This window comes from Coregonus clupeaformis, chromosome 21, assembly GCF_020615455.1.
Source record: "Coregonus clupeaformis isolate EN_2021a chromosome 21, ASM2061545v1, whole genome shotgun sequence".
Lineage (NCBI taxonomy): Eukaryota > Metazoa > Chordata > Actinopteri > Salmoniformes > Salmonidae > Coregonus > Coregonus clupeaformis.
In genome coordinates, this window is record NC_059212.1 from 20873258 (window position 1) to 20884084 (window position 10827).

The window sequence follows — 10827 nt, forward strand, 5'->3', positions numbered from 1 at the left end:
TGCCAATAAGAATGCGGTGGTTGACAGAGTCGAAAGCCTTGGCCAGGTCGATGAAGACGGCTGCACAGTACTGTCTATTATCAATCGCGGTTATAATATCGTTTAGGACCTTGAGCGTGGCTGAAGTGCACCCATGACCAGCTCGGAAACCGGATTGCATAGCGGAGAAGGTACGGTGGTATTCGAAATGGTCGGTGATCTGTTTTTTAACTTGGCTTTCAAATACTTTCGAAAGGCAGGGCAGGATGGATATAGGTCTGTAGCAGTTTGGATCTAGAGTGTCACCCCCTTTGAAGAGGGGGATGACCGCAGCAGCTTTCCAATCTCTGGGGATCTCAGACATTACGAAAGAGAGGTTGAACAGACTAGTAATAGGGGTTGCGACAATTTCGGCGGCTAGTTTTAGAAAGAAAGGGTCCAAATTGTCTAGCCCAGCTGATTTGTAGGGGTCCAGATTTTGCAGCTCTTTCAGAACATCAGCTGTCTGAATTTGTGTGAAGGAGAAGCGGGGGGGGCATGGGCAAGTTGCAGCGGAGGGTGCAGAGTTGGTGGCCGGGGTAGTGGTAGCCAGGTGGAAAGCATGGCCAGCCGTAGCAAAATGTTTGTTGAAATTCTCGATTATTGTAGATTTATCGGTGGTGATAGTGTTTCCTAGCCTCAGTGCAGTGGGCAGCTGGGAGGAAGTGCTCTTATTCTCCATGGACTTTACAGTGTCCCAAAACTTTTTGGAGTTAGTGCTACAGGATGCAAATTTCTGTTTGAAAAAGTTAGCCTTTGCTTTCCTGACTGCTTGTGTATATTGGTTCCTAACTTCCCTGAAAAGTTGCATATCGCATGGGGCTATTTGATGCTAATGCAGTACGCCACAGGATGTTTTTGTGCTGGTCAAGGGCAGTCAAGTCTGAGGAGAACCAGGGGCTATATCTGTTCTTAGTTCTGTATTTTTTGAATGGGGCATGTTTATTTAAGATTGAGAGGAAATTACTTTTAAGGAACAACCAGGCATCCTCTACTGACGGAATGAGATTTACATTTACATTTTAGTCATTTAGCAGACGCTCTTATCCAGAGCGACTTACAGGAGCAATTAGGGTTAAGTGCCTTGCTTAAGGGCACATCGACAGATTTTTCACCTAGTCGGCTCGGGGATTAGAACCAGCGAACTTTCGGTTACTGGCACAACGCTCTTAACCACTAAGCTACCTGCCTCTATGTAGTACTGTGCGCCTCCCATAGTCTGTTCTGGACTTGGGGACTGTGAAGAGACCTCTGGTGGCATGTCTTGTGGGGTATGCATGGGTGTCTGAGCTGTGTGCCAGTCGTTCAAACAGACAGCTCGGTGCTTTCAACATGTCAACACCTCTCACAAACACAAGCAGTGATGAAGTCAATCTCTCCTCCACTTTGAGCCATGCATATTATTAATGTTTGCTCTCTGTGACAATCCAAGGGCCAGCCGTGCTGCCCTGTTTTGAGCCAATTGCAATTTTCCTAAGTCCCTCTTTATGGCACCTGACCACACGACTGAACAGTAGTCCAGGTGCGATAAAACTAGAGCCAGTAGGACCTACCTTGTTGATTGTGCTGTTTAGAAGGTAGAGTAGCATCTATATCCATCCAGGATACCTGGGCCAGGATTCACTTTAAGGATTCACATGTGAGGCTATGTACTAAACAACCAAAGATTTCAAGACTAAAGGCTAGTTTATACTACGGGTTTGTTCGTTAATTTAATCTGGAATGCAAGAGTGTGCTCTGGGCGTTCGTATACTCAGAGCATTGTCAGTTCGTAAATTCAGAGCGTTTCGCTCTTGGAGCGTTCAGAGCGCACAGTGGACACTGGCCGAGGAGTAGTGTTCTGACCTAACAGCAGTCAAGCACCCAAGCTAACTGGCTAACATTGGCTACATACTTCCAGACACAAATGAGAGAACAGCTCACTGACCATTTTACTCACCCTAGCAGAGCTGGTTAGGCTGTTATCTTATCCAGTGTTGGTGACTGCAACTGTGCTGCTGGCAGCAATTTAATTACGCTTTTTTGCCAACGTTTACTGACACCGGCCATATTCAACGGGTGTTGAGCGTCATTCTGCGCTCTGGCACACTCAGACGAGAGTGCTCTGAAATCGGAGTAGATAGCCAGAGCGAATTTACCAGTTATGTCTATCGACAGTTGTCGCAGTGACATCATACACATTCTATTGAAATAGTTACTTGCATAGTGGAGTCTTTTGTTTAGACATGTAGCTAGCTAACTAAACAATTAACCATAATCCCAACTCATAATGTTACTACCCTGCATGAATCTGCAGGTAGCTAACCAACCAGGTTCAATGTTAGCTAGCTAATATTAGGCTATAACTAGAAATGCAAATGGCTCTCAGATACGAATAATATTACTACACAGATCATACACGAAACGTTAGCTAGCTAACCAGCCAGCTAACATTAGCTAGTTAGCTAACAGTACACTTTAACTTGAAATAAAAATGACTTTCTGACAAAATTAGAAACGTGTAATATCTGAAAGTGTAGCTAGCTAGACTATCTTACCCGTATACATGGGTGGACGCTTCTCCCTCTCTGTCACGGATGCCATGGTTGCCCTTAGTTTGAAGATGTAATCTGGTGACAGGTGTTTTATACAACAGCCTTCTGTGTGTTCTCTATTTGACTCTGTCTGCATATTTGCAATCAAACGCCAGATTTTTCTCCATCTCCTTAGCTATCATACTCTAATTCCACTGATTTCAAAACTCGGTCCTCCAGAAAGTGGAGAGCAACACTTATGCAGTTCTACTACATTATATCTTTCAAAAAAGCAGTGTTAGAAAGGATTACCTACACATATTGACCAGCTCATGTTATAGACAGAACGTGGTACATGGCAGACCAATCCAAACTCATCTCTCGGCATGTCCAGCCCACTCATTATCTCAGCCAATCATGGCTAGCGGGAAGGATGCGTTCTTTTTCCGTGGCTAAACCAACTAAGCAACTAATTTAACGATTGTATTAGTATTTACAAATGGCATACAAGTTTGTTATTAAGGCACATGAAAGTTCACATGTTCCAGAAGGCATTTCTGCCCCAAAAAAATGCAAAGTTTGCGTTCAAATGGCGCTCCTGTGAAGTAGTGACGCATGACATACGCCTTGTTTCCTGAAACGAGTCACATATGTTCACTTGGGGTTGGGGGGAGGGGACTCAGTTTGCGTTACATTGAAACATGCATTTCCTGGGTTTTAGGTAGACAATTCCATAAGCAGAAATAGACCCAGGCTACAATCGATCCTTAGAGGAGAACCGACTGTACAGAAAAGTAGTCCAGTCATAAACAGTCAACTGTCACAGGATCATCATAAAGTCATCCTCCTGTCCTGTTTGCCTTCACTGAAGATTATGAGACAGCCCTAAAGGATCCCATGACACTAGGTTAATCTTTCACAAGAAATTAGTAATGGATTTTGCTGTGGTGTGCATTTCCAATGAGGTCATGACTCTGAGTAAGAACAGTCAGGTGGTATGAGGAATGAGGAACAGTAGCAGGGTTTCTAATAATAAAGGGGGAACTTCCAAGATCTTTGAGAGACTGACACCAGTGGCACAACTGGTTTGAAGTTACAAGCTAAAACTGTCACTGATAGACTGATTGTGCAACCCAACACTACTACAAACATGTTGACATAATAGACAATAAAAAGGGTGTAGGCACTTAAATCTATAGAAGACAGCAGTAATGTAACAGGCCGATTCGGAAAGAGTGAGTTGTAACTGGTTTAATCTATGGATCCGCAGGCCCAGAGGAGTAGCGCTCTTGCTTCTGCACCACAGGATCGATGGATCAAACCCGTTACAGCTCACTCCCTCTCCACATCAGCCTGTTACAGTAACGTTGCAATGTAAAGCGTGCCTTAATGTGAATATCTATAACAATATATATCCGGGTAAAGCCTGCAGGTATAATGCTTAACTTGTAATAATCATGTAGATGTATGAACCTTTGTAATGCATTATAACGTATTATAATAAGGCTTTTAAAATATGTGTGTCTATGTATCAACTTTTCAACTGGCTCAGAATGTTAGGTATAAATAGTAGGCAATAAAAATATGGTATAAATAATTAGTCAGGATCATTTAGGTTATTATAATACATTATAAACAGGTCATTTATGCTCGTTTTACAATACATTAATGAATCTGCTTTGCCACTATAAACAGTAATATGAGTTGGATGAAACAAAGCTACACAAATAGCTCCAGGTGAATAACAACTCGTGACAATGTAAGCATTTTCAAGACAATTCCAACTCGTCATGTGGTACAATGTTACTAGATCCCGATAGTCTGTTTTTCGGGTCTACACTTTGCCGGTGTTTAGTGACGTTGTTAGTGATCACATGACTTTGAACCAATCACGTAATCGAAAATCTCTTTACCAAGGAAGAGGGCAAGCGATTAAATTTGAATCGCTTGATATATTTACTAGTTTAAGTGAGGGACAGCGGAGTTTGTCGTCTTGTGCTGAAGGAAAGATGAAGGGAATTATTCTATTCACACTTTTGACCATCTGGTCAAATGTAGATTGTACGCCGTGCTCATATTCTCCATCGCAGTGGTGTACCTCTGTGGACTCAGCCATCGAATGTGGGGTAAGATAAATTCTTCTCGGAATTAAATGGATACAATGTTTTGGTAACACTGCATGAAAACTATAATTTTGATATCATGGATGGCCAGTCCTTGCATCCATAGCTATGTCTATGAATTTGAGTGTGGTTTAATTTCTCCAGCCACATACCTCAGACTTTTACCAAAACGGGTGCGTTTCAACTTTCAACTTTTTGTACATTAAAAATAATATTAAAATATAATATCAACACCCATAAACTTTTTCTCTTCCATAGGTCCTGATTGACATATCATATCTAGACCCTATTTAGGCCTACTAAATATTCAACCAAACTCACTCTGTGTGTGTGTGTGTGTGTGTATTAACTTGTATGGCTTTACTGTAAAGTCGTATTACTTTTCTTGTGGCAGGTTCTGAAGCAGTGCCTGGAAGCCAATGCCACCAAGCCCAACGCACCGGTGCAACCAGTGCAGGTGGAGCTGTACTTTGAGAGTATGTGCCCAGGATGCAGGTTTTTCCTCACCTCACAGCTCCTTCCCACATGGACCATGTTGCAGGACATCATGAGTGTCACACTGGTGCCCTACGGAAATGCACAGGTACGTACTATACAGTAGGCTAGAAATGATGATGCTTGTCTCATGTATTATGATACTTGCTTGGATATTGCTTAGACAACGTAGTTATCAGTGAATGGAGTTGAGGAATTGTGTGTTTAGTAAAAATAATTTTTGTTTGTCTCACTACAGGAATCTTTTGATGGGAAGCAGTATCGGTTCACCTGCCAGCACGGTGAGGAGGAATGTCTTGGCAACATGATCGAGGTGAGATTTTGGTAACACTTTATTTTACAGCCCACTGTTTACCAGGTAGTTACTTGGAAATGACTTATTAAAACTATAATTACCTAAAAATTGCATAGCAATTACACTTTGGTTTCTCTGAGATTCATTGACGTAAGTACCAGAAAGTATCCATTGTCACCACATAGCTTCCTAGTTAATACCATGTTAATACCAGGTAAGTACCAGCTTAAACCGGGCTGTAACATGAAGCGTTACAGAAAGAAAAAAAATCTGCAAACTTGACACCAGCGACATTGTTTTAAACCTTTTTCATCTTCCCCTCTCTCTCCAGACCTGTATATTGAATATTACAGGAAGCAAAGCATTCCAGATCATCTACTGCATGGAGGCCTCCACTGATGTAGTTAAAGCGGGAGAGAAGGTGAGTGACATTAACTCTTACCTTCTTTCTCTCAACACAAGACCATGAAAAGACCACACCTCAAACAATATACAGCACCCCCTATTTTTATTCAAATACCTCTGAGAAATATGAACAAAAAGAGGCTGAAATTAAATCCAAAAATTATAATACAGAATCACTTTTTGCACTTGGTGATTAATGATATGTTCTGCTCACATGTGGTAGTGTAAGGGTATGGCTGGAGGGCAAGATAAGATATGACCGGATGGCATTGTAAATATGAGGATACTTGGAAATAATGATAATAATAATGTTCTGACCACCTGTCCCCTTGACAGTGTGTGGCGCTCTATGACCCGAACACCAAGTGGGACAGCATCATGACCTGTGTGAAGGGAGACCAGGGGAATCAGCTGATGCATCAGAACGCAGTGAAGACTGGTGCTCTGAAGCCAGCCCACAACTATGTGCCTTGGATTGTCATAAATGGGGTTAGTTCACTGAGGCTAAATATGCTTGTTGTATGTGTCAGCAAGTTTACTGTATTACTAACTGCTACTAGCAAAGTCTGTCACATTCGATTGTTATATCTGGAATCTTCTTTCAGGAGCACACCGATGACCTTCAGGACAAAGCAATGTCTTCACTCTTCACTCTGATCTGCAGCATGTGGAAGGTAAGTTTTACCATTCCAGTTTTAACAGTGTTATGTCCTATCGATCATGTCCATTCTTCCCTCCTTGTTTCTATACAGTATATTTGGAAAGTATTCAGACCTCTTCCCTTTTTCCACATTTTGTTACATTACAGCCTTATTCTAAAATCGATTAAATAAATACAAATCGTCATCAAGCTACACACAATACCTAATAACGACAAAGCGAAAACAGGTTTTTAGAATGTTTTGTTAATTTATTAAAAATAAAAAACAGAAATACCTTATTTACATAAGTATTCAGACTCTTTGCTATGAGACTCGAATTTGAGCTCAGGTGCATCCTGTTTCCATTGATCATCCTTGAGATGTTTCTCCAACTTGATTGGAGTCCACCTGTGGTAAATTCAATTGATTGGCCTCCATCGTTCTTAAATGGAAGAAGTTTGGAACCACCAAGACTCTTCCTAGAGCTGGCTGCCCGGCCAAACTGAGCAATCTGGGGAGAAGGGCCTTGGTCAGGGAGGTGACCAAGAACCTAATGGTCACTCTGACAGAGCTCCAGAGTTCCTCTGTGGAGATGGGAGAACCTTCCAGAAGGACAACCATCTCTGCAGCACTCCATGAATTCTCTGGTCTGATGAAACCAAGATTCAACTCTTTGGCCTGAATGCCAAGCATCACGTCTGGAGGAAACCTGGCAGGGAGGGACTGGGAGACTAGTCAGAATCAAGGCAAAGATGAACGGAGCAAAGTACAGAGAGATCCTTGATGAAAACCTGCTCCAGAGCGCTCAGGAACTCAGACTGGGGCAAAGGTTCACCTTCCAACAGGACAACGACCCTAAGCACACAGCCAAGACAATGCAGGAGTGGCTTCGGGACAAGTCTCTGAATGTCCTTGAGTGGCCCAGCCAGATCCCGGACTTGAACCCGATCGAACATCTCTGGAGTGACCTGAAAATAGCTGTGCAGCGATGCTCCCCATCCCCACGACAAAGCTTGAGAGGATCTGCAGAGAAGAATTGGAGAAACTCCCCAAATACAGGTGTGCCAAGCTTGTAGCATCATACCCAAGAAGAATCGAGGCTGTAATCGCTGCCAAAGGTACTTCAACAAAGTACTGAGTAAAGGGTCTGAATACTCATGTAAATGTTATATTTCCATTTTTTATTTATTTTATAAATTTGCAAACATTTCTAAAAACCTGTTTTTGCTTTGTCATTATGGGGTATTGTGTGTAGATTGATGAGGGGGAAAAAACAATTTAATCCATTTTCGAATAAGGCTGTAACGTAACAAAATGTGGAAAAAGTCAAGGGGTCTGAATAATAATAATATAATATGCCATTTAGCAGACGCTTTTATCCAAAGCGACTTACAGTCATACTTTCCGAATGCACTGTGCATAGTCTTCCTGTCTATAGAAACCAATGACAAAGATAAAATGATTAGAATGAGTATAGACTTTGCAGAGACTGTACTATAGATAGTAATTCAGTCACCCTATGAAGTTGGTATTTGTTGACACCTTTCTCCACCAGAGTGTGCTGTGAGAATAAGATTTCTAAAGTATGCTCTGTCATACTCTCCTTTAGGGGCCCAAGCCTGAAGCCTGCGGTGCAGCTCGGATGAAACGACACAGAAGTTACTGCCATGACGAGTAAATCATCTACTTCTCACCATACCGCAATATGCCTTAGTGTTCAACTTGAATGACCAAATAGGGATGGTAAATCTGAACTTTTAAATTTGTTTGACACACTATCAATAATGTTTTAACCTGGTTTGACTGTCAGTATCACATAGTTCTTCAGATAATCAAGAAAAGGGACGTCATGTGCTGTATCATTGCTCAATGAATGAGCCTTCTGTGGAATGAGCTATGTGAAATAAACTCTGATAGCAATCTATTTTTATAAACGGATGAAATTAAAGGAAACTATTTTAAAAGGACTGCCTTCATTAAATTTGCATTTTATGTTGAATGTGATCTGTGGTCCTCTGTAGCTCAATTGGTAGAGCACGGCGCTTGTAACGCCAAGATAGTGGGTTCGATCCCCGGGACCACCCATATGTAAAAATGTATGCACACATGACTGTAAGTCGCTTTGGATAAAAGCGTCTGCTAAATGGCATATTATTATTATTATTATTATATTATATTATTATTATTATTATGGGTGTTTAGCCTATTAGATCAGATATTTCGTTTTTGACAAGCGCTGTGGTATAATGGAGATGAATACCTCTTTGAGTGAGGGCTCTTACAGTAGAAGGCTTTGACATGGTTGTCATAGTTCTGCATAGCCTGTCTTGCCTAGGGGAGACAGCAGTCAAACCAGTGATAACAAGCCTCTTCTCTGGTGGTTTAATAGGACTGCCTGTGCTGCATTTAGCAGTGTTAAAGAGCCATGTTCTCCTATATAATGATGATAAAGGTTCATGTCCTTTGACATAATTTGGTTTGTCTATTGGAGCACAATGTAAAAATATATACCGGTGAGAAAGAAAGATGCAAGATAAGATTGAAAGTATGATGGCTACAAGACTTCAGCCTTTTTTATTATTCTTTGGTTGTTAGTAGGGGTTCACAGCGAAGTTATTTGACCTTGACATGGTCAAATAACTCAAGCATAGATTGGTAACTTTTTTTCTAATTTGGCACACAGAAACTAGAGGCCATGTGTAACTTGGTCAAAAAGATTGGCACTGATTGGCCTATAGGTGGCGCTGTTATAAGTTGTCTCACTTAAACCCTCATATCCGCCGCCCCGTTTGACCTAGAGACTTTGGATGTAGGTGTCTTTCCTAACGATGAACAAATTTGCCTCAAGGACCCATAAGGTCCGTCAGGATAGATTTTCATCCATCTTGGACATTTTGGAAAACATTTGAAAAACTTCATGGTGCATCTCTTAGTTTGTGCATCTCTTACTTTGAGAGAAGCTACGGGATTGGTTAAGGGATGACTGAGTTATTGATACATCAGGAAATCAGATTTTACATTTTATATTTTGAAACTCTGTAGGGTCATCAGAAATTACCATGATGAACCATTTTAAGTTTGGCATTGAGATCTTTAAGAAAAAGGAAACTACAGTATTAATAGTTCACATTTTTGACTATGTAATGCTAATGTTTAAAATTATCATAAAAAATCTTCTCATGGACTAAGTCAGATTCACTCCAAATTTGTTCTTTGGACTCATCACAATAGTCTAAAGAGTTTGTGAAAATAACATTGACGCATTCAAAGATGGCCACACTATACCAGTAGATGCATATTAGGACATACGCTAATATGCCAAAATATAATACAATTACTTCTTCTCATGAACCATAGGACCAAATGACACCAATTTGGAATGTAGGCCCATGTTAATGGCTTTACTTAGTTTGAGAAAAGCTAAGGGATTGGTCAAAAGATGGCTGAGTTATTGACAAGTCAAACATCAGATTTTACGTGTTCATTTAAACCACTGTAAATCCACTCCACAGTGGCCTATCAACTTGAAACTTGTCATCGCTATCATGGACGACCCTAAGATGTATATTTTTGTACATATATATATTTTTTATTTTATATATTTTAGATATTTTATTTTGTATTTTGTACGTATTTTGTATTTCTTAATCAAGTATGAAACAATGGAAGAATGAATAGCATACTCACGGGCCTTACACACTGATCTAAAGCTGGAGATGCTTGTATTGCATAGGCCCTACTTAGTTTTGGATGGATGCACCATTTTTATTGAGCCAAAACAAACAACCTTTACACTATATGGATTATGATCCCTGGTGGATCAGTGACAAAACTTAAGTCTGGATTTCTGCTTACTCAATGTCTTTCTAATCAAAGCAGACATATGACCTTTGTCCCCAGCAGGGATGTAGCTCAGTTGGTAGAGCATGGCGTTTGCAACGCCAGGGTTGTGGGTTCGATTCCCACGGGGGCCAGTATAAAAAAAAAAAAAAGATGTATGCACTCACGAACTGTAAGTGGCTCTGGATAAGAGCGTCTGCTAAATGACGTAAATGTCCCTTTTCTATGCATTGTGTTTCTGGTGTGTTTTATGAAAGGCAAAATAGTAGGCTAGGAATAGAAAGTTATGTCAAAACAGTTAAATGTTGGTCTGTTTAGGGATGTAATTTGTCAAGTATTTTATATCATACAAATTATTTGATGTGTTAACCTACATTTTTGGAGAAATCAGAATTTCACACGAGAGAGATCTTGAGCTTCAGCTGTTTTTTTTTTTTTGCGCAGCATTGTTGAGTATGATGTCCTCAAACTCCTCCCAGTTACGCATTTGACACACA

General features: G+C 40.7%; 1 protein-coding gene across 1 annotated transcript; it reads left to right on the forward strand.

Annotated features, from left to right (window-relative positions):
• The first annotated feature begins 4423 nt into the window (after positions 1–4423).
• LOC121535056 (gamma-interferon-inducible lysosomal thiol reductase) lies at positions 4424–8457 on the forward strand. The gene is made up of 7 exons (XM_041841747.2): positions 4424–4657; positions 5049–5237; positions 5388–5462; positions 5776–5865; positions 6186–6338; positions 6455–6523; positions 8100–8457. The coding sequence occupies exons 1-7, from the start codon at positions 4541–4543 to the stop codon at positions 8166–8168; spliced, it is 762 nt and encodes a 253-aa protein (XP_041697681.1). The 5' UTR covers positions 4424–4540; the 3' UTR covers positions 8169–8457.
• Positions 8458–10827: the final 2370 nt, after the last annotated feature.

Excerpts from the sequence above, each read along its gene's own strand:
- LOC121535056 (XM_041841747.2), top strand. The coding sequence starts at position 4,541 with ATGAAGGGAATTATTCTATTCACACTTTTGACCATCTGGTCAAATGTA. Across the intron at positions 5,463-5,775 it reads GTCTTGGCAACATGATCGAG|ACCTGTATATTGAATATTAC; the intron begins GTGAGATTTTGG and ends CTCTCTCTCCAG. Across the intron at positions 6,339-6,454 it reads CTTGGATTGTCATAAATGGG|GAGCACACCGATGACCTTCA; the intron begins GTTAGTTCACTG and ends ATCTTCTTTCAG.